The sequence below is a fragment of the Gorilla gorilla genome, chromosome 2, assembly GCF_029281585.2.
Source record: "Gorilla gorilla gorilla isolate KB3781 chromosome 2, NHGRI_mGorGor1-v2.1_pri, whole genome shotgun sequence".
Lineage (NCBI taxonomy): Eukaryota > Metazoa > Chordata > Mammalia > Primates > Hominidae > Gorilla > Gorilla gorilla.
In genome coordinates, this window is record NC_086017.1 from 149,554,200 (window position 1) to 149,576,927 (window position 22,728).

Here is a 22,728-nt window from a genome sequence, read left to right on the forward strand (position 1 = left end):
TAGAAGTCATGTGACCAGTTTGGGCCAAGCACACCAGCCTGACCAATAGATCTGAGACCTCCCCTGTCTGCCATTGTGTTGGGTGATGCCACCTTCCCTGGGCCTCAGTGTTGCCTCTGTCAGCCTGTGCTCCCCACACCCTGGCTCTGGTGACTGGGGCTCCTCCTCCCTTTGGGCTGCCTCTGGACAAAGACCTTGCACCCTCATCAGTGGGATCTGTATCCAAATGAGATACACCTCATAGTTGTTGCAAAGGATAAATGAAAAAAAATACAAATTGTGAGTTCCTTGAGGAAGAGGACTGTGCCCACCATTGTATCTCTGATGTCAGCCCAGACTTGGCATCTATTAGGTGTTTAATTATTGTTTATTGAGTGAGGGGGAAACAAGTCACCTTGCAAGGGGCTTGGCACATAGCAGACCTCAGTAGATGCTATTGTTGCAGTGATTGCTTTAATGTGATATATATTATTGTTGTTTTTATTGTTATTTTTAGAGACAGGGTCTCACCGTGCCACCCAGGCTGGAGTGCAGTGGCATGATCATAGCTTACTGCAGCCTTGAACTCCTGGGTTTAAGTGATCCTCCCACCTTGGCCTCCTAAAGCACTAGGATTACAGATGTGAGCCACTGTGTCTGGTTTATATTATTTATGAGGTGGCTTGATGGTTTCAAGAATAGGTCCCATCACCTGTATGGATGAGGGGCCACTGACACATGTCCCTGTGTCTAGGGAGGTTCAGGAGTGAGGCTTGAGCCCCTGACTTAGGGATGGATATACCTCTCCGCCCAGAGTTGTGTGAATTGAACCCTGAGTCCTGTGTACCTGGATATGTTCACTAATTCCTTCTGCAAATAATTGCTAATGTACCCATCTCTCTTTTGGGCTCTGAGGACATAGCAATTGGCAAATCAAAGCCCCTGCTCTCATGAAGCTTATGTTTTAGTGGGGTGAGGGGACAGAGCATAAACAAATATGTATGGTGTCAGGTGGTGATAAGTGCTGTGATGAAGAGTCAGACAAGGTAAGGGAGTCACAGTGGAGAAGGGGTTACTGTCTTGTGTTGGCTGGTCAAGGAGGGCTTTCCTGATAAGGGTATGTTGGAGCAGATACCTAAAAGAGAAAGCTGCACCTGTATCTGGAAGAGAATCTCAGTCAGTGGGAGTATCAGGTGCAAGGGCCCCGAGGCAGGGGTGTGCCTGGCCTGTGTGGAGAATAGCTAGGAAGCCAGCGTGTGGAGCAAGTGAGAGCACAGCTAGTAGGAGAGAGGTCAGGCAGGTAGCTGGAAGGGATTGATCTCACAGGGTTTTGTAGGTAAATGAGAAGCCGTTGGAGGATTTTGAGCAGAGGAAGGACATGATCTAACATGTTTAAAACATGGGTACTTCTCAGTTCCTTATCCTGCTGCGCTCCTGGCCTGGCGAGTGAGAAGAGCTCACTCTGGCTCTGGTGTGAACAGAACACAGAGGAACCATGGCAGAATCGGAAAGACCAGTTAAGAAGCTCCTGATGATGGGCTTGGGCATTGGTGGAGGAGGTGGTGAGAAGGGTAGATTCTGGTTGTGTTTTGAAGGAGGAAACGACAGGATTTGTTGATGGAGTATATGAGGTTATTAGAGAGGGAAGAGTCTTTGGCCTGAAGAACCAGTAGAATAGAGTTACATTTATCAAGATTAGGAAGAACAGTGAAAAACAAGTTTTGGGGGGAAATCAAGAGTCTAATTTTGGATGTGTTAAATCCAGGATGCCTTTCACACATACGAGTAGAAGTCAGGGTGGCAGCTGGATATCTAAGCCTGTACGAGGGGAGACCTGTGGGCCGGATAGAAATCTGGGTGGTGACCTGTAAAGCTGCAGGATGAGAGATCACCAAGAATGTGACTGCGGTTAGAGAAGGACCCACCAATGTTTAGAGGCTGAGGAGAAGAGGAGACAGGGCAGGACCAGTCACTGTAGTAGGATAAAGACCAAGGGAGAGTGGCATCCTGCAGCCAAGTGAAGAAGGTGCTTCACAAAGGCAGGGACCATCAGCTAAGCTGCATGAGAGACCGGCCAGGAGCCCAGCAGGATGAGGAACTGAGAAGCACCCATTGGATTTAGTGACATGGAGGTCATTGGTGACTTGACAAGATCAGTTTTGATGGAGTGGTTGGAGATGAAAGTCTAATTAGAGTGGGTTCAAGAAAGTGGTGGAGAGGAGGAGCAGGCAGCGAGGATAGGCAAGAAGCGTTTCTGTAAGGAGGAAGAGAGAAATGAACAGTAGTGGGAGGGAGAGGTGAGGCCAAGGGGCAGGGTTTTGATTTGTAATTTTTTTTTTTTTTTTTTTAAAGGCAGGGTCTTGCTTTGTCACCCAGGCTGGAGTTCAGTGGCATGATCACGACTCACTGCAGCCTTGACCTCCCGCAATCCTCCCACCTCAGTCTCCTCAGTAGCTGGGAGCACAGGCCTGGCAAATTTTTGTATTTTTTGTAGAGACGGGGTTCTCACTTTGTTGCCCAGGCTGGTCTCAAACTCCAGGGCTCAAGTGATCCTCCCAGCTCAGCCTCCCAAAGTATTGGGATTACAGGAATGAACCACTGTACCCAGCTTTATTTGTAAATTTTTTTGTTTCATTTTATTGTATTTTTGAGTTTTAAAATATATTCATTTATTTATTTATTATTTTTTGAGACAGAGTCTCACTCTGTCACCCAGGCTGGAGTGCAGTGGTACAACCTTGGCTCACTGCAACCTCTGCTTCCCAGGTTCAAGCGATTCTCCTGCCTCAGCCTCCTGAGTAGCTGGGACTGCAGGTGCCCGCCACCACACACAGCTAATTTTTGTATTTTTAGTAGAGATGGGGTTTCACCATGTTGGCCAGGCTGGTCTCCAACTCCTGACCTCAGGTAATCCACCTGCCTTGGCCTCCCAAAGTGCTGGGGTTACAGGCGTGAGCCACTGTTCCAGGCCAATGTATTTTTGTTTTAAGGTGAGAGAAATTAGAGCACATTTACCTGCTGGTGGAAATAAACCAATAGAGAATAGGATGATGAAGGAACAACAGTTTTAGCAGTGTCCTCGCACAGGTGGCAGGGACCTGGAGCCAGTGCTTAGCTGGAGAGGATGGTCTTAGGAGCAGAGCTGGGTCATCCACCCTAGCGAGAGGGCAGGTGGAACATGTGTTTTACAGGGAGGGAGGTGGGTTGATTTTTTTCCTCATATAACTTTTTTTATTGAGATAAAATTCACATGCAAAATTCACACGTACAGTTCAGTGGTTTTTAGTGTATTCACAGAGTTGTACAACCACGTATTGCTGATTGATTAACAAATCAGTAATTACTGTAATCACTGCCAACTCATTCCTGAACGTATTCATCCCCAACCCTGCTCAAAACCCCCCTTACCCATGAGCACTCACTCTCCATTCTCCCCCCTCCTCAGTCCCTGAAACCATTAATCCACTTCCTGCCTTTATGGATTTGCCTACTCCAGACATTTCATGGAAGCAGAATGGGACAGCACATGGTCTCTTGCGCCTGGCTTCTTTCACTTAGCACAGTGTTTTCCAGGTTCATGCTGCTGCAGTGTGTATCAGAATTCCATTCTTTTTTATGATATTCTAGTGTACGGATATACTACATTTTGTTTTTTGTTTTTGAGATGGAGTTTCACTCTTGTTGCCCTGACTGGAGTGCAGTGGCGTGACCTTGGCTCACTGCAACTTCTGCCTCCTGGATTCAAACAATTCCGCTGCCTCAGCCTCCCGAGTATCTGGGATTACAGGTGTGTGCCACCACACCCAGCTAATTTTTGTATTTTTAGTAGCGAGGGGGTTTCACCAGTTGGCCAGGCTGGTCTCAAACTCCTGACTTCAGGTGATCTGCCCACCTCGGCCTCCCAAAGTGCTGGGATTACAGGCGTGAGCCACCGCGTTCGGCCATATACTACATTTTGTTTATTCTTTCATCAGTCAATGGACATTTGGGTTGTTTCTACTTTTGGCCATTGTGAGTAATATTGCTGTGAATGTTCATGTGCAAATTTTCATGTGAAAACTTGCTTTCAGTTCTCTTGGGTATATACCTAGAAGTAGAATTGCTGGGTCATTTGGTAACTCCATGTTTAACATTTTGAGGAATTATCAAACTGTACCAGCAGTGTGTGAGGGGTCCCGTGCCTCTCAGATGGGTTGATGTGGGGTGCAAGCATGTGGAGTTTATCTCCTGGTAGATCCCTGTTTCAATTCCTGAGCTGAGAGTGCAAGCTTGGCAAAAGAGGTCGGGTGGGTGGTGGTCACCAAGGGAGTGGGAGAATGATGGAGAAGGATGGTGGGCACTCTGAAGGCCCTGGAAGTTGATGCTCAGGCCTTTAAAGGGGGAGAAGCCAGTGCACTCATGAGTTTTCTCTTCCCTGCCTCCCATGGCTGCCCAGGTGCAGGTGCAGAGTAGGTGGAGAGTTTGGTGTAAGCAAGTGGGGTGAATGCAGGAAGCAGCCTCCAGGCTTCTGTCCTCCATCTCTGTCCTCACCCCTCCTTTTAGACCTGCTCTTCTTCACAGGCTGTGGGGATGCCACTGCCGACTCCTGCTCAAAGACAGGCTGGTGTGAGGAGCAGAGCAAGGCTTGGAATCAGACGGGCATGGGTTCAAATCCTGCCTCTACTGCTCATTAGCCATATGAACCTAAGCAGATCACTAGCCTTGCCCTGCGTCTGTCTCTTCACCTGTCAAATGCTGGCCTCCCAGAGGGGTTGCAAGGTGGAAGTGAGATTATAGGCCAGCGCTCCCAGTTGTCTCCCTGTTTCTCTGCGCTGCCAGGCCCCCGTCTGTTGGTGTGATATTCCTAGGCTCTAGTTACACAGCTGAGATCCCTGCTGTCCTTTCCCCTTTCTTCTCTTCCTTCCCTAAGAGCAGCATTGAGGGTTCTAGGTTCCTCTAAGAATCCCACAGAACCATAGACCATCTCCCCAGAATGTGCACCGACATAAGTTTGTATACTAGTTCTGGGGATCATGGGCCTTGTGAAAACTTATCCCAAGACCCCCTCACTCCATTCCCCACAGCTGCAGGGTGTGGCCTCCAGCATGAGCGACCCCCAAAGCTGATGGCCGGCACTTTTCCCCTGATGTTTTCCTTAAGCCAGGGTGTTGAGGAGGTAGGGGCCACTGGCAAAGGGACTCTTCCCTGTCACCAGGGAGCCAGTTGGTGCCCACTACAGGACTTTAGCCCCCTTCCCCTTGGGGAGTCCCAGGTGTCCTGGCTGTCTGCACCCTGCCAGCATTTTGGAGAAGTTCAAGAAAGCAGCCCTTTTTCTAGGAACAGTGCATGATGAATGCATCAGCCCTTTTGCCCAGCACCCAACCCCACTCCATACACACCCATTACCCAGAAAGGGGAGCGCAAATTAAAATAGTAAACACCCCTCATCACTATGTGTGTTCAACTAAGTGCCGTTATTTTTTTGAATCTATTCTTAAGCTTCCTTACCTTATTCTTCTGTAAAATGGGCATAATCATTCCTGCATCCCATGACGGGTTTGTGAATTAGAGATACATAATACATTCTAGGCATGGGGCTGGGCACAGTGGCTCACGCCTGTAATCCTTGCACTTTGGGAGGCCAAGGCGGGCGGGTCACTTGAGGCCAGGAGTTCGAGACCAGCCTGGCTAATATGGCAAAACCCCATCTTTACTAAAAATACAAAAATTAGCCAGGAGTGGGGATGCGCACCTGTAATTCCAGCTACTTGGGAGGCTGAGGCATGAGAATCACTTGAACCCAGCAGGCAGAGGTTGCAGTGAGCTGAGATTGCACTACTGTACTCCAGCCTGGGTGACGGAGTGAGACTCTGTCTCAAAAACATAAAAAGAAAGAAAAGAAAAGAAAAAAGAAAACTTTAGGTATGGCCCTTGGAGGCATATTATCTCTAGAAATTGTTTTCTCTATTGCTTAATATTCCGCGACCCTTATTTCACCCTGTAGGGGTGTCATAAAAGTTTTTGTTTTTGTTTTTTTGAGACAGAGTTTCACTCTCGTTGCCCAGGCTGGAGTGCAGTGGGGCAGTCTTGGCTCACTGCAACCTCTGCCTCCCAGGTTCAAGCAATTCTCCTGCCTCAGCCTCCCGAGGTGCTGGGATTACAGGTACCCACCACCATGCCCAGCTCATTTTTGTATTTTTAGTGGAGACTGGGTTTCACCGTGTTGTCTAGGCTAGTCTCAAACTCCTGACCTCGTGATCCACCCTCCTCGGCCTCCCAAAGTGCTGGGATTACAGATGTGAGCCACCGTGCCCCGCCATGTGTCATGACAGTTTAAAAGTCAGTTTTTAGTGATCTCCCCTAAAGCTGGAGTGGGCTGTTTTAACCCAGTGATGGCATTTCCTGTAGAGTGCAGATGATGCGTCTAGTCATTCTGCAAGTATTTTTTGAGCCTTCCTTGGGTGCTGAAGCTTTTGTGGGCCCAGGGAAATGAAAGCCAGGCTCCCACATTCTGGGACTCTACCCCATGGTGAGGAGCTGAGCCAGGCCCAGAGGCCCAAACTTGGAGGAACAGATGACACACGCAACAGGAAGGGCTCAAAGATGGAGGTCAGATGCTGGGTGCTCTTGTGAGGAAGAAGGGAGATGGACTGCATCCCAGCTGGAAGGCGGCTGGGACAGCCAGTGGAGAGGAAGGGAAAGGGCATTCTAGATGGAAGTCACGGCTTGGGCAAAGACTTGGAATGGAGATACAGCCCAGCCGGTTCTAGGATGGCCAGACAGTGGTGGTTCTGGTTGAAGAAGAATGACTGGACAGGCTGGGACCCTTGGGCCTTAGGGAAATAGGAACACCCTTCTTCCTGGTGCGTGGCCTTTAGTGGGTCCCTTTAACTCCTGGACCTCAATGTCCCCATCTATACTAGGAAGATGGTAATATCTTACTTCCAAGGCTGTGAAGAGGACTGAGAGAGCGGGTGTGTATAAAGCCTTTGGCATAGTGCTGGCTACCAGCAGGAACACGGTGGGTGGGACCACTTTTAGCCAAAGATCTTGACCGTACCCTGGGCTATGGGCCACTGTCGGAGCCCCTGGAGCTCATGCTGTGACCTTTCTCCCTCTGGAAGCCTGGGTGGAAGAGGGGGAGAAGGTGGCTCACGCCTGTAATCCCAGGCGTGGGCAGTTTTCCTAGTATTTCCCAGGAGAGAGCAAGAAGGGAAGAAGGGAGGAGGAGAAGCAGAGAAAAGGGGGAGAGGTGAGGGGGAGGAGGAGAAGCAGAGAAAAGGGGGAGAGGTGAGGGGGAGAAGGAGAAGATCTTGACTATTACATCAGAGCCCCAGGCTGGTGCCCCTCCATGCTGGCTGCCCTCCTGCCTGGGACTACATGCCTTGCCAGCATGTGGGGCTTGCCTTGGCATCTGAAATCCACAAGCTCCCAGCAGTTCCAGGGTCTCCAGTTAAATCCTCCTTTGCAAAGCTGCTGGGCCCTTGATCCCTTGATCCTCAAGTGGGAGGATTGGAGCATTGCAGACAGATGTGCACAACACTGACCCTGTCTCTCCATTTATCTTTCTCCTTCCTCCTCCCCCAGTCTGGCTGCCTCTCTGTCTCTGTCTGTCTATCTGTCTCTCTCTCACAAACGCACACGCACACGCACATTGGCAGCATACCTCTTCTCCCACAGTGACTAATACTTTCTGTCTCTGGAGTCCTCCTACCTTCATGACATCAGGCATGGGGAATGCAGGCAGGATCATAATTTCTTAATAGTGTAGCTGCCCATTATCTTCAGCCTCCCCAGGATGCCTTGGAGTTAGAACTGCTGACAAGGGGCCTGTGGCCAGGCATTTCCAGGTGTATGTGTGTGGAGGGGTGGGCTAGACAAGGGGTGGGCTAGTCCCACTTGGGACCAGGCCCAGCTCAGCCACACACCCCTCCTCCCTGCTAGCCCTCCCAGACCAATGGATGGGTTCATACCATTCCTGGGGTAGATTTTGTCCCTTCCGTTTTATCTGCCATTATTAGTGTATTTAGGTTTTATATGTTTTCTGGAGCCAATTTTGATCATTTATATTTCTTGAACCATCCATTTCATTGAGAATTGAAAATTTATTATTATCAAACTGTGTATGGTTTTCTCCATAATTAAATATATAGCTCTATCCATAGTCAGAGGCCTTTTCTCATTCCAAATGCTTGTCTTTTTTTCTCTGATAAGAATTGCTGAAAGCTGGGTTTTTTTAAATTGGTCCTTTGAAAGAATCTGCTTTTGATTTTTAGATATCAGCTACTTTCCCCTCCTCCTACTCTGGCAATTTCTACTTTTATTGATACCTTTTTCTTTCTCTCTTATTTTATTTTATTTTCCCTTTTCTAGCCTCTTGATTTAAGTGTTTAGTTAATTTTCAGTTTTAGTTTCTGAAATGCATTTAAAGCTATAATTTTCCTGTAAGTACCACTTTGGCCTTAAATGAGAGGTTTTATTTCTGTTGATTGTCCTTCAATTCTCAACTGTGATTTCTGCTTTTTAATTAGAGAGTTATAGAGAAGCATGGCTTTTAACATTTTCAGGTGGCTAGATTCTCTTATACTCTTGTTTCTGTTCATTTCTCATCCTGTTACAGTACAGGTTGAGCATCTGCAGTCCAAAAATCTGAAATCTGAAATGATTTAAAATCTGAAACTTTTTGAGCGCTTATGTGACGCCACAGTGAATAGTCCACATATAAGTACTTAATATGAACTTTGTTTTATGCACAAAATTCTCGGAAATATTGTATAAAATTATTTTCAGTCTATGTGTATAAATATAAATGAATCTTGTATTTAGACTTGGGTCCCATCCCCAAGAGATCTCATTATGTATATGCAAATATTCCAGAATCTTTTAAAAATAAAAATTCCAAAACACCTCTGGCCCCAAGCATTTCAGATAAAGGACAAAACTTAGCCTATAGGATTTCTGCCTTTTGGAATTTGTTGAAATTTTTATTTGTGGCCTCTAATATATGGCCAAATTTCATGTATGTTTAAAAATGCTTGTTCACGGCCAGGCGCGGTGGCTTACGCCTGTAATCCCAGCACTTTGGGAGGCCGAGGCAGGTGGATCACGAGGTCAGGAGATTGAGACCATCCTGGCCAACATGGTGAAACTCTGTCTCTACTAAAAATACAAAAATTAGCTGGGCATGGTAGCGCATGCCTGTAATCCTAGCTACTCGGGAGGCTGAGGCAGGAGAATCGCTGGAACCCGGCAGGTGGAGGTTGCAGTGAGCCAAGATTGCACCACTGCACTCCAGCCTGGAGACAGAGTGAGACTCCATCTCAAAAAAACAAAAAAATTAAAAAATGCTTGTTCACTATTGGAATGTAAAGTTTGTTCTGTCTCTCAGAATAAGCTTAAATTTTGTTTTTAGAGACAGGTTCTCATTCTGCCCCAGAGGCTGGAGTGCAGTGGCAAGATTGTAGCTCATTGGAACCTCAAACTCTTGGGGTCAAGCTGATCCTCCGCTTTATCCTCGCAAAGTACTGGGATTACAGGGATGAGCCACCTTGCCCAGCCAAGTATTTAAATTTTGTTATTTAATGACAGGACATTGCTTTTGGAGATCATTTGTTCTATATTTAAGAGAGGCCTCTTCAAGTCTCTCATAATGATTATGGAATTTGTCAATTCCTGCTGTTTTTAAAAATCCTTTTTTTTGTCCACATACGTGTTTAAGCAACATGCCTAGATGCTTATGATTGATGACTGCGGCACTTCTTGATGCTTGTACCTTTCTGATTATAAATACTCTGTCTTTGTCCGTTTCATGATTTGGCCTTGAATTCTGTTTTGTAGATGCATTTCTTTTCTTTTGGTTACCATGTGGCTGGCATGTTCTTTTTATCCTTCCATTTCTCATCCTCTCTGTCATTTTGCTTTATATGTGTCTTTGAAAGAAGGCAGGCAAATGGATTTTGTATTTAGTATCTGCTTTTAATAGATGGATTTAATCCATTTGCATTTATTGTGATGAGTCATAGATTTATTTCAGCCATCTTATTTCATGCCTACTTTTTATTATATTTGCTTATTTTTGTTAAGTTTATTTTTGCCTTTTGTTGGATTGGTTTCATTTACTTTGTCCTGTTTTTCCTCTGTTGCTTAGGAAGTTTGAGGTTTTACTTCCGTTCTTCTATTGGTTATGCTATATATGTATGTGTGTGTATACTCATATTTTTCTATCAGCATCTAGATGTAATCAGGATCGTTAGCCTCTTGACAAATGAGGCGAGAACTTTAGTACTTATTTTTTCCTGGCTCCTACCCTCACACATTGGATCATCATAGATTTTAGTCCTACATTATCATCTATTCTCTTCAAATTATGCAACAACATTTAGTTAAACTTACCTATTCTTTTAAAAATTTGTAGAGATGGGGTCTCACTATGTTGCCCAGGCTGGTCTCAAACTCCTGGCCTCAAACTATCCTCCTACCTCAGCCTCTCAAACTGCTGGGATTATAGGCTTGAACTTACTGCACTGGCCTTAAACTTAACTCTTATGTTTTGCTGTTTTCTTCACTTACCACTGTTTGTAGTATCACTCTTCTTTCTCTTTGATGGATTTATTTTTTACTTTGTAAGAATTCTTCCAGAAAGCCTGGGTGATATAATTTCTAAGACCTTCAATGTCTGAGATGACTGTTTTTCCTTTCCATAGGGTCCATTTTGATTTTCAACTCCCTATTAATTTTTTTTAATTTGAATGATCATATTTTAAAATATCCTAGATCTCTAGTTTCCATTTAGATAATATATACCTTCAAAATCTGTAAATATATGAATTACGATATTGCCTTAATGTCTTCTGCTTTTCTTTTCTTTTTTTTTGAGACAGAGCTTCGCTCTTGTTGCCTAGGCTGGAGTGCAATGGCGCGATCTTGGCTCACTGCAACCTCTGCCTCCTGGGTTCAAGTGACTCTCCTGCCTCAGCCTCCTGAGTAGCTGGGATTACAGGCACCTGCCACCATGCCCAGCTAATTTTTTGTATTTTTAATAGAGATGGGGTTTCACGATGTTGGCCAGGCTGGTCTTCAACTCCTGACCTCAGGTGATCCACCTGCCTTGGCCTCCCAAAGTGCTGGGATTACAGGCATGAGCCACCGCACCCAGATGTCTTCTGCTTTTCAATTCAGGCCTTTCCACCCACACTTCAGCCAAATGCATGCTGTTTCCGTCTGTTTTATTAATTGCAGTTCTGAGTAGAATTTTTTTTTTCTAAGAAAAGAAAAAGCTGCAGTCCCTCCAGTTGAAGGTGCAGTCTTCCTGCTCCCTCCTGGGAAATACTGGGGGGGGGGGAACTGCCCGGTCCTTGGCTGTAGGTCCTGCCTTCTGACCTCTTCATTTCACATCCAGATGAAATAGTTCTAGGATATCAGAGCTGTAAGGACCTGCTGGTCCCGGAGCCCCGCCCCTCATTTCCTACATGAGACTGAGGCCCAGGGAAGGAGCAGAAGTAGCCATGAGCTGCTTTTATGCCCTGGGCACCTCTTGGGTCCTCTTGTCCATCACTGGCCCCTCTGAAGTGCCAAATGGCTCTGGGGGATTTGCAGCAATGACGGGCTGTGGGGACAGGTGACTTTCTTGGGTACTGTGTAAAGGTGCCTGTCTAAGGAGATGTGGATTCCCAGGCATCGCCGGATAGCTTGTCTTGTGGCTTTCCTTGCCATCTATACACTGGCAACTCCCACATCTGTATCTCTTGCCCCCTCTTCTCTTCTCTATGTCTGACTTAAGTCCCCCGATACCTATGGGAAGTCAAACATGGTGTCTAATAGACTCTGAAGCCTGTGTCAAAAACTGAGTCCCCCAAACCCTGTTTCTCACCCAGACTTCCCCACCTCAGCATCTGGGATCACTATTCCCCTGGACGCTCAGGCCAGAAACAGGCGTCATCCTCAATGCCTCTTTTTCTCACCTCTCTATCCCCACACTTTCCTCCAGAAAGCTCTGCTCCTGTTGACTCTGTCTTAGAAAGTGGCCTTGGTCTGTTCACTTCCCCCAGCACCCACTCCCCGCCCTCGGCTCCACCAGCATGTGTTGCCTGGATTCTTGTGCTAGCCTCCTCACTGGGTCCCTGCTTCCACTCTTGCTCTGTTTTCCCCAGCAGCCAGAATGAACTTTTCAAGATATCCTCCAGAGCATGCCTTTCTTTTTCTTTATTTTTTATTTTTTATTTTTTTTTCAGATGGAGTTTCGCTCTTATCACCCAGGCTGGAGTGCAGTGGTGCTCTCTCAGCTCACTGCAACCTCCGCCTCCTGGGTTCAAGTGATTCTCCTGCCTCAGCCTCATGAGTAGCTGGGATTGCAGGCGCTCGCCACCATGCCTGGCTAATTTTTGTATTTTTGGTAGAGACGGGGTTTCATTTGGCCAGGCTGGTCTCGAACTCCTGACCTCAGGTGATCCACTTGCCTCGGCCTCCCAAAGCACTGGGATTACATGCATAAGCCACCGCGCCTGGCCAGAGTATGCCATTCTTTTGCCCAGACTCTCCAGTGGCCCCAGTCTTGCTTAGAACCAAGCGAACCTTACACAGTGTGGCAGGCCCCACCATCTGCCCCCACCTCCTCTCCATCCTTCACACGCCCTTCACTCCCCTTCTTGCCCTTGCACACCTCCACCTTTGAGCCTTCGAATTTGTTGTGTTCACTCTGCCTGGAGTGCTCTTCCGCTAGGCCACGTGGCTCCCTCCGGCCCCTCATTTGGTCACTGTTCAAATGTCACCTTCTGATAGTGGTTCTCCTTCCCTACCCAAAATGACACCAACTTCTGCCAGTGACCCTCCAGCCGACTATATCATTCTTCACACTGTGTATCTGTCTCCACTAAAATAACAGCCATTCATTTGTTGATCTGTCTCGCTTCTAGATGGTGAGTCCCATAAAAGCAAGGATTTGGTCTCATTCGCCTTCTGTCCATAGGGCCTAGAACACTTCCTGCCACCTAGCAGGCACTCAGACGTTCCTTAAATGAATGACAAGATTGGACAGACTTCACATTTATTTTTTCATTCAAGTACTGTTCGGAGCTACTTTTTGGCCAGGCCATGAGTAGACAGGTGACTGGCAGAGACCTGCCGTTACCCCTGGGAGCTAACAGTCCTGCTGGGGACAACTACATGGATGGCCAGAAGTGTTCCCGGAAGGGTTGGCATGGGGCTGGGGTTGGTCCTGGGGCTCCAGCTACAGCCAAGTCAGAGTCCGCTCACCAAGGCCAGTGGAGAAGGGGAGGGAAGGGGGAGTTGGAGGAAAGCGTCCTGGACTGCGAGGGTAGCCAGAGCGGGAGAGAAGACCCCAGTGAGGATGGCAAGCTCACAGCAGACCCTCCCACAGGGCTTTTGTGCCAGGCACTGCACTGAGGGCATTACGTGTATTAACTGAAAACTGCCTTGACCATCCCCATTGTAGGAAATGGTGGCACAGAGAGGGTAGCTTGCCTGGGGTCACACCCAGGTATGAGAAGCCAGACTCCGCCCAGTGGGCTGGCTCCAAAATCTGTAACCACCCGCTCCCCTGCCTCACAGGAGAGGGGAAAGTGGATCTGGTCAGGCAGTAGGGGGACTGGGAAGACGCAGGGGAGGCTAAGCCATGAGCAGGTGCTTGGAGGATGCTGCAGGTTCAGACTTCATGCCCCCAGAGGGCAGAAAGGGGTCAGGCCTGCACTGCTAAAAGGAACCCCCCACCCTGCCTACCGAGCTTGTGGCTGTGAGCAGTGGGATGAGACTTTCCCTCAGCAGGAAGGAGGCTGGAGGAAGGTGGGGGTGAGGGGCGAGAGCACCTGGGCAGGAGTAGTTGGGAGGATGGATGGGTTAGGAGGAAGAGCTTCCAGCCCCAGCCTAGGAGGAAGTGCCCTGGCTGTGAGGGGCCGCTCCTCCCCCAGGGTCTCCTTGGTATCTGTCCCCTTGGGGGCTGAGAAGCCCTTTCTGCCCAGATGGCCTCTTCAGGGCTTCCCCCAAGGCATGTCCACAAATAAGCTCTTCTCTCCTAGGGGGTGCAAGGTAGAGGCACTGTTTTCATTGATAGAGGAGGAAAGGGGAGGCTCAGAGAGTCAGGCAACCTCCCAAAGAGTCACAGTTTGTAGGCCCTGCAGCAGGGATCCAAGCCCAGGTCTGGCCAGAGGGATTGTGTAGCAGAGTTCATCACTGGCTTAATGAGGCGCGTCTGTAGATCAGAGAATTTAGGCCTAGTAAGCACATGGGGTGAAACTGGAGAAGAAGGGTTTGGTGGGTCCACAGTGAGTCAGAGCCTCACCCTGAAGCAGGCTTTAAGGTTGGGGAGCTTCAGCTGGGACCCTTCGAGCAGCCCCAGAGAGAGAGCTTATGCAGCCTCTCACGGGACAGCTTGGACTGGGCCACGGTAGGGACAGCAGCAGCAGCAGCGTTGGAGTCTTGCAGGCTGTGGGGGCTACAGGGTAGGTGAGGACAGCCCCTGAGTGGCCTCATCCCACCCCAGTTCTGGACACAGCTGGGCAGGAGGAATTCAGCGCCATGCGGGAGCAGTACATGCGCACGGGGGATGGCTTCCTCATCGTCTACTCCGTCACTGACAAGGCCAGCTTTGAGCACGTGGACCGCTTCCACCAGCTCATCCTGCGCGTCAAAGACAGGTGAGCATCAAAGACAGGTGAGAGTACCGGGAAGAGGCCTGCACCTGCCTCCTAGGGCGCTCTCTCTCTCTCCGCTAATTAAAGGCGTAGATTTTTTTAAGCCTTATGTGGAGTAATTAAATCATTTGAAATCTGGTTTATACTCATTTGGCCTTGTTGAGTCTCAAAGAGGCTATGTAATGAAAATAAAAGCACAAACTAATAGGAAAAGAACAAGCTTTGAGCAAATTCCATTAAAGACAGAAAAAAATCTAGCTAACGTGTTCCAAAGGCAAAGTGTTAATAAGTTTACCAGGTAAAGGGACACACATACATAAACATAAAGCTCCCACAGATTAATGTGGGTTTTACTCCGAATACATGAATTGCAAAAGAGAAAACAAAAATGGCTCAAATGTGGGAAAATGTTCAACTTTCTTGCTAATCAAAGAAATATAGGGAAAATAGTAAAGTACCATTTTTCACCTGTCAAATTATAATTTTTTAAAATGGAAATACCCAATGCTGCCAAATACTCAATGCTGTGGTGAGATTGTCATTTCATTCAGTTTTGGACAAAATTTGGCCCATGTCAATAAGAATCTTTACGGTGGCCATGCCTCTTGATGCCCTCTGCTGGGAGCCATCCTAATTGTGCAGCTGGTTGTGTGGTTGGTACATCTGAGTGACCCAAGAGATGGGAACCAGGTCTGGGGAGCCAGCCCCTGGCCAGCAGCCCCTCAAGTCCTCACCACTGGCCTTGCAATGGACCTGAGGCTTCAAGCCAAGACAGCCAGCAGCCCCCGGGCCCTTTCCCCCAAGCCCTGACCTCTCTCTGGAAAGGAGGAGGGAAGGGACTGCAGTCCAGGCTGACTGGGGAGGTGCTGTGGGCTGGCTGTGCTATGCCTGAGATGTGAATGTGCCACCTTAACCAGGTGTGAGGGGTGGTGGAAACCTCACAGAGCTGCTGTTCCTTTATTTCCCAGGGAGTCATTCCCGATGATCCTCGTGGCCAACAAGGTCGATTTGATGCACTTGAGGAAAATCACCAGGGAGCAAGGAAAAGAAATGGCAACCAAACACAATGTAGGTGTGTGCGTGTGTGTAGAAGGGGTCAGGAGATGTGTAAAAGCTGTAGCCTGGTCACCCCTGCAGTCCTGGTCTTTGGAAATGAAACTACTGTTTATTGAGGGGCTTATCTTAGTTTAAGTCTTGTTGCTACTGAAATCCTGCAATTCCAGGAATCCAGGTAATGCACATCAGTGTTTCGTCAATGGTAGAGACAGGTCCCCTAGAAAGAAAGTAGAAGGTGTCTGGGACCTGGGGGGGATCATACAACTCAGGGACTTCTGAGTGATGGGGTGGGACCACAGGTGGCAGTGGTCTGAGGCCCTGGAACCTGGGCCATTACTGAGCCGGCAGGAGTACAGGATGTGAAGGGGCTCCAGGTAGGTCCCAGGTTGGGCTGCAGTGCCTTCCTGCCTCCCCTCTGGGTGTGTGCAGGGAAGCACGTTGTCCTGACTTACAGGGGCCCCATAGGACTCTACTGGCCACTTGTCAGGGGCACCTGCCATGGCCGGATTTGGTGTCCAACCTGGAAGAGGCTCCAAAGCAGACCTCAGCACCCCTTACCACGGCCAGGAGAAAGTGGAAAGTGTGCCCAGTTCAAACCCTGATTCTCTGCCAGCCGGTGTTGACCTTGAGCAAGTGCGTCATTCTGAGCTCAGTCTCCTGAGCTGCAGAATGGAGATACTTGCTTACCTCAGAGGGTTAATGTGAGGACTAAAAGAGGTCAGGGATAGTGAGACCTGGAAAGCCAAACAGCCCATAATGAAGAGCAGTTTCCATTTAGTGTTATCAGAGGCTCAAATATTTGTCCAATGAATATTTCAAAGGCTTAAGCTCTGCCTTTTGTGCTCTGCGCTTTGTGTGTCTGTTGGCTACAACAGAAGTGTGCACATCCAACCTCACGCGATGATGATGGATGGGAAGATACTGACTGGTTTGTGTTCTGGGCAATGATTTACAATCTACTCCTCTAAAACAGCAACTTACTCTGTCACCCTCCTCCATGCATTTCAAGTGTTGATTATTTTTCTTTCCTTCACTGTGTTTTTCTTTTTCCAGCATATTATAATGAAAGGCATTAATTTTGTAATCAGAAAAAAACTTAACGAAAAATAACAAAGTTATTCAGTCTAATCACACTCAGCTTACTTCCATCTGTCTCATCAAGGGAGGCCTGTGTGTTCCCCACCCTGCTCCCTGCCTTTGGGGAATGAACACTTCCTGCCTTGGTGGGGTCCCTGCTGTAGGAGAAGGTGAGCGCTCAGGAGTGAGTGTGTCCTGACCTCATAGAGCCTTTGTTCTCCTCCCTTTGCCAGCCTGAGGCTTGGTGCAGATCTGGCCCTGAAAACCTGCTCTGTGGGGCCACAGTCATATCTCCCGCTGTCTGCACCCTTTCGACCGGGTGATGATTTCTCAGCATTGAACGTGCAGACAAAAACCTTGTGTAAACATGGCTGAGCTCCCAGGCTCATAGATACAGATCAAACAAGAGCTGGGATGGGGTGGGGGCCAGCTCCGATGGGCCGTGGTCACCTGGGCCCAGAATCCTGATCATGGCCCAGCCTCTCCTCAGCCTTTTCTACCAGCGTCCACTCTGGAGGGGCCCAAAAAGAGGGGCAGAAGTCATCCCAAGGTGGAGAAACAGACCTCAGAAAGAAAAATGGATAGAATCAGAATGTATTTTTGATAAATGAAACAGTCTTTCATCTTCATGTATATAAAAAGATCACTTTATTCTATTTTTAGGGAGCTATTAAATATCTCTGTGCCTAGAGAACAAGAGGGAATTGGAAAAGCCATTAGTAACACTTTCCAACCTGAAAGAGTGAAAAGCCCTAAATGATGCTTGAGGCTGTTGGGGGCTGGGGCTTCTGTGGGGGGGTTTGAAAGCACCTGGGTTCCTCAGAACCTCTGGGCATTTTTAAGGGTGTAACAGGGCTTTGAGGATCTCTGTGCCACTTTGATCAAGTTGAGCTTTGCCTTCCAGATTCCGTACATAGAAACCAGTGCCAAGGACCCACCTCTCAATGTTGACAAAGCCTTCCATGACCTCGTTAGAGTAATTAGGTGAGCACTGCCCTCTCCCTAGAAGCGGGCCTCCACAGCATGGGTTGGCTCCTGGAGGCAGCTGGGAGCTTGAGGAAGCAGCTCCTGTTCTGAGGCCATGAGGCTGTGGAATTCTGGGCCTATTTTTGGATTTCTTGTCCCTCCTTCCATTTCTTTCTTTTGCTTTTTCCACCTACCTCTGCCCTCCCCGCAGCTGCTAACGGGTTTGTGGGTGATGTCTGCTGCACGTGTGAAGTGGAAATGCCTTCCTGTCTGAGGCAGTGGCTCAGGCTCCCTGGAAGGCAGCTCCCTCCAGCCTGGCTTCAGTGTTCTCCTCACACCAAAGCTTTCCACACTGTACAAACTAGGTCTCTCTCCTCTTCCCTGCCCTGATATCAGAGCACCCTTTGATATTTCCCCTGAACAACCAACATTCTGATTCCAAGGTTCAAATTTCAGAGGCATTGCACATGTATCTCCTTTCCCAACCCCACCAGCTGTCAATCTCCAAGTATTGTCAGCAATCCTAATGAAAGTTTCTTGTATATTCCTTTGCATGGTCAGGGTCCAGACGTTAATCACCTCATGCACTCATGACTAAAACAGCCTCCTGGCTGCATCCGCTGTCACCAAGCTATCCCATTTCCCAAATCTTTAACATGCACAGCAGCCTAACCAGCGGGTCTCAGACATTGTGCGTTGAGTTTGTGGCCTATATGCTGGCACCTCCAAGGGCTGCTGGTGAGCTGTGAGATCAGCCCCGGGGCTCTAACCCCCACTATACACACATCCCCCCACATGCTCAAAAAGCTCATCTTCTCATTATTCCCCAGCATAATGAGGAAATATTACAGTCTTCACTTTATGTTTCTGCTGGCAGTTTTGCACTCTCAAAATGATTTTCTCATCCAGGCGTAGCGGCTCATTCCTGTAATCCCAGCACTCAGAGGCAAAGGTGGAGCTGGAGGCAAGAGGATTGATTGAGGCTAAGAGTTCAAGACCAGCCTGGGCAACATAGTGAAATGCCATCTTTACAAAAGAAAGAAAGAAACTATTTGCTCTTGGGCATTTTGCCTCCAATTAGGATGTGCCGCCATCAGGTAGCCTATGGTGATGCCTTGGTTGTGAACTTATAGTGCCAAGGTCAGGTTTTAGACATAGGAAAAGTTAACAGAAAACATGAAATGGCTTTTACGCTCAGTTGACCCATCATTTTATTTAAACTATGAAACACAGGAATAGAGGCCAGCACTCTATAAGACAAAACGTGATGTAGCTTATGATTTATGTAAATGTAGCTACAACATAATGTCAGTCATTCCCATCAGTAGGGCGATTTAGGTTATCCCCTCCCCCATCTCCCCCATTTCATTGCCTCAAGAGAAGCTATCCTGCCAGGCCCTCCTCCAGCAGCCAGGACAGCCACTGGGAGAGGGATGGCATCCCCATCCCCCTCACCCACTAACCCCGCCAGAACAGGCCTCCTCTGACTCAGATCTGGGGCTAAGGAGGAGAGGGGCAGAGGAGAAGCAAAGCCCATTCTGACTTTGTCTTTCTGTCCTTCATTGTTTCAAAAGGCAACAGATTCCGGAAAAAAGCCAGAAGAAGAAGAAGAAAACCAAATGGCGGGGAGACCGGGCCACAGGCACCCACAAACTGCAATGTGTGATCTTGTGACAGGCCTGAGGCCCTGGGCACAGTGACTGTGGCCTGGCCAGCCCTCGGGACCCCTCCCCATCTAACTGCACTGAAACCATTTCTAACCACAACCCTTGGCCCAAGGACTTGGTACAGGAAGGGAGAAGGGCAGGTGGGCAGGGAGCAGACAGGGTCTGGCTTTGCCCAGAGGGCACGGGCTTTCCTACCTCTCACAAGAGACAAGGAAGCCACCTGTAAGCAGAAGCAGCATCCAAGTGCCCCTGGCCCCCCCATGTGTTGATTCAACCCGGTTCCTCCCCCTCTCTCAGTGGGTGTGTTGTTTATTGTAACTATGTAGTGTTGGTTTGATGTGGAAGTGTTTATCCACATACAAAGTACAAAACAAGCCATGAATAAGCTTCTTTCCCTTACCCCCCATCCACAGTGTCTGAGCTTGGATGTCTTTTATAGATTTTTAAATTATTTTAGTGATTATTATTTTATTAAAGGGGTCTGGGCTCACTGCCTGGTGAAGTTTCAAGTGTTCAGCAGACCTCTCTGGTAACATATCTGGAATATTGTTGTTGTTTTTTAACCGAGTTTTCCCATCAGTGCCAAAACTCAACTCAATCTGAAAGTAGAGTGTCTGAGAGGACAGAAGGTAATGGGAACTGTAGCTGGAGGCCTCAGGCCATGGGTCAAACCTGGGAGGGAAAGAGACCCTACACATGGCCTAGAAATGAGAGAAGAGAGAGATATTTACCCAGAGGATTTTCCTATGGTTGGGGATGCAAATATTAGAAAACAGATTGTATTTTGCTGAGGGGAATGGCTGTCATGAGCATGTCAGTTCTAAAAGGGGTTTTCATTATCCTGGAAATGTATAAACTAAAGTAAGCTGATTGGCTTTGCAAACGTGTTCATTTGTTTTTCAGACAGTATGGGTTAAGTTCTCTGCCCTCCCCAGGGGTCTGAGGAGGCTCTGGGTTTCTCAGATCTGTCTCTTGCTGCGTTTTCACATCAGCTGTGCTGCTTGGTGCCTCTCTGATATGAATACACTGACACGTCAAAGTAACCTAATGTGGACACCATCCAGAAAACTCCAGTTCATGCTGGATCTTAACCAAAAATGATTCAATACTGTTATCACTAAAACAGCACCAAGACCTGAAGCCATCTTCCCCTGGAGTCAACTGACTACCACCTCTATAAGCCTAGTCAATGAGCAGACCCCTTCCAGTATTTGTAAAAGTAGTACTAGGTTGCCTTTTTGGCAATTTTTATTGACCTGTTGAATCTTGACTATAAAATGATCTGAGAAGTAAGGAAGGCTGGGCTGATGCGTGGCTCTCATATACCTTCTGCAAGGGGGCAGTCTCCCCAGCTCCCTGATGATGCTCATCCCCGCCCCCCCACCTCAGGTGCTGCTGGTGTGAGCCAAAGACTGGAGTTTTTCCAGCTGGGGTGGGAGTGGAGAGACAACAGGAACAACGCTGCACCAAAGAAAAGGTCAGAATAAAAGGCAGCACAGCTGGTGACCTTATTTTCTAGATGTTATAAATCAGGTCACTATGCAAACTAGAATATCCTCAGCAGGTGGCCTGGCCACTCTGGCGAAAGAAACCCAAGGAAAGTGAGCACCCAACTGGATGCCAAGACACCCGGGTTCTGAAAATGCGCCGTGTTCCTACCTCGGCAAGATCACCAGCACTGAGGGGCCCAGCTGGAGAATGATTCTGCTACAAAAGGAGACAGTTGAGACTTTGGTTTGTTGGAAATCAAACTTCTTATTTGTCTAAATTGCCCCTTTTTCTGTTCCTAAAAGGAAGGATAAGAGAGAACATTCCAGGTGAGGCACTTCAAAGTTTCCTTAGACCCTATAGTGTTAAGAGGTATTTTAAACACTAAAAGGACAAAGCTCTTCCCAATCCTTATGCTTCCCTAAGTGGCATCTGCAGCAGTTTGTTGTGTGCAGTTTGATGGCAGCTGCAAACTGGAGGTGAGGCGGAGGAAAGGCAGGTAGGAAGGAGTGAGGATGGAGATGCTCAGAATCAAGAGCATGGCGGAGTAGGAGAAGAAGCCCTGCACACAGGGCAGTGTCCACAGCCAGAAAACTCCTGCTGGGCACCAACCACTACGAGCATACCCCATGCCCACCATGGAGCTGCAACTCCTCAACAGCACTGAGTTTGATAGTCTCACTGGAAGCAGAGCAGCTGATGTAGAACAGAGACCTCGGCCATAAAGGTGAGAAGACATAGGGATTTCAACCACACAGTTGGGACAGAAGGGACAGTGCATCTGTTCATCCATCCTGCACTTGGCCCACGTTGAACTCCATAGTGCCTGAGAGAGACTAGTTAAGGGTTGGTCTTCTGTATCCTCTGCTGTTGAGCCTCCGGTGAGCTTTCATCTCCCATGAACTCATTTCCCCATAAATGAAATGGGTAAATAATGCCCCATTTGTAGAAATGGGCCCTCATGACTGAGGTAGCTTCCAGATAGGCCAGAGTAGAGTGTAGAGTGTGCCCCGTGGCATCCCTCCATCTTCTCCTCCATTATCATCTAGCAGGGTCAGACTGGGAAACCTGGTTGGCCACGCCACACCGTGACCGAGGAGCCAGCTGGGACTTGTGGCTCTTTGACATCCTCATGTTCACGTTGGTCTTCCGGAGAATAGTGCTACCCTCACATCCCCTGGAGCACAGCCTTCCTGAAATGCCCTCACCCCATGCCTTTGCCATTGTGTGCTCTCAGATTTCTTCCACTGTTTGACACCCTCCTTAGAGGGCTGCTTTTTTTTTTCCGGAGATAATTCTAGCCATCCTCTCCACTCCCACGGCTGGGGACAATGGCCACTTACTACCTGTGCACTTTGCCACTCGGGACACCTGGATGGTTTCTCTTAGGACTTTGCCCACCTCCTTCTCATGGCACTTGCTGTAGAAAAAGCCTGGCTGGCCTCCTGGGGCCTGTCTCACTTTTCCAGGAGACATGACCCACTAATGTGGCAACTTTAACCCAAAGGCCCCTCAGACATGTTACAGCAAATCTGGAGCCACAGACAGGTTCCCTCCATTGGCAGCCCATTGTGTTTGAAATTACATGTCGGGTTTACTTGGAATGAAAGATACTTGAATTATTGTGCGCCTGTGAGCGCCCAGCTTCTGTTTCATAGTCTTAACAGGTGGCCATTGTCGTGAAACGAGAGTGATGCCTGAAGATCTCAGTGATGTTTGAACCTTTTATGTAACTTTTTATTAAGTCTTTGTATCTCTCGACTGATTAATAAAGAAGAGAAACATGTATCTGTCTTAGTTCCTTTTACTCCAGTATTCCTGAAGTTTTGCTGAGAACATTGTGAGTTGTTGGTGTTTTGCCCAGAACATCC

At 48.1% G+C, this 22,728-nt stretch overlaps 1 protein-coding gene across 8 annotated transcripts in view; it reads left to right on the forward strand.

Moving 5' to 3' along the window:
- Positions 1–22,643, forward strand: part of MRAS (muscle RAS oncogene homolog) — a 58,676-nt gene extending 36,033 nt beyond the window's left edge. For 5 of the 8 annotated variants that reach the window (XM_004037724.5, XM_004037725.5, XM_019023866.4 and 2 more), the window contains exons 3-6: positions 14,453–14,606; positions 15,572–15,671; positions 17,641–17,720; positions 19,277–22,643. In XM_004037724.5, the coding sequence (XP_004037772.1) occupies positions 14,453–14,606; positions 15,572–15,671; positions 17,641–17,720; positions 19,277–19,376 (434 nt within the window). In that variant the 3' untranslated portion in view covers positions 19,377–22,643. Of the gene's footprint in view, positions 1–14,452; positions 14,607–15,571; positions 15,672–16,821; positions 16,907–17,640; positions 17,721–18,611; positions 18,800–19,276 lie in introns of all 8 variants that reach the window. The other 3 variants (XR_008678545.2, XR_008678546.2, XM_055383430.2) reach the window with 3 other exon arrangements.
- The last annotated feature ends 85 nt before the right edge of the window (positions 22,644–22,728 follow it).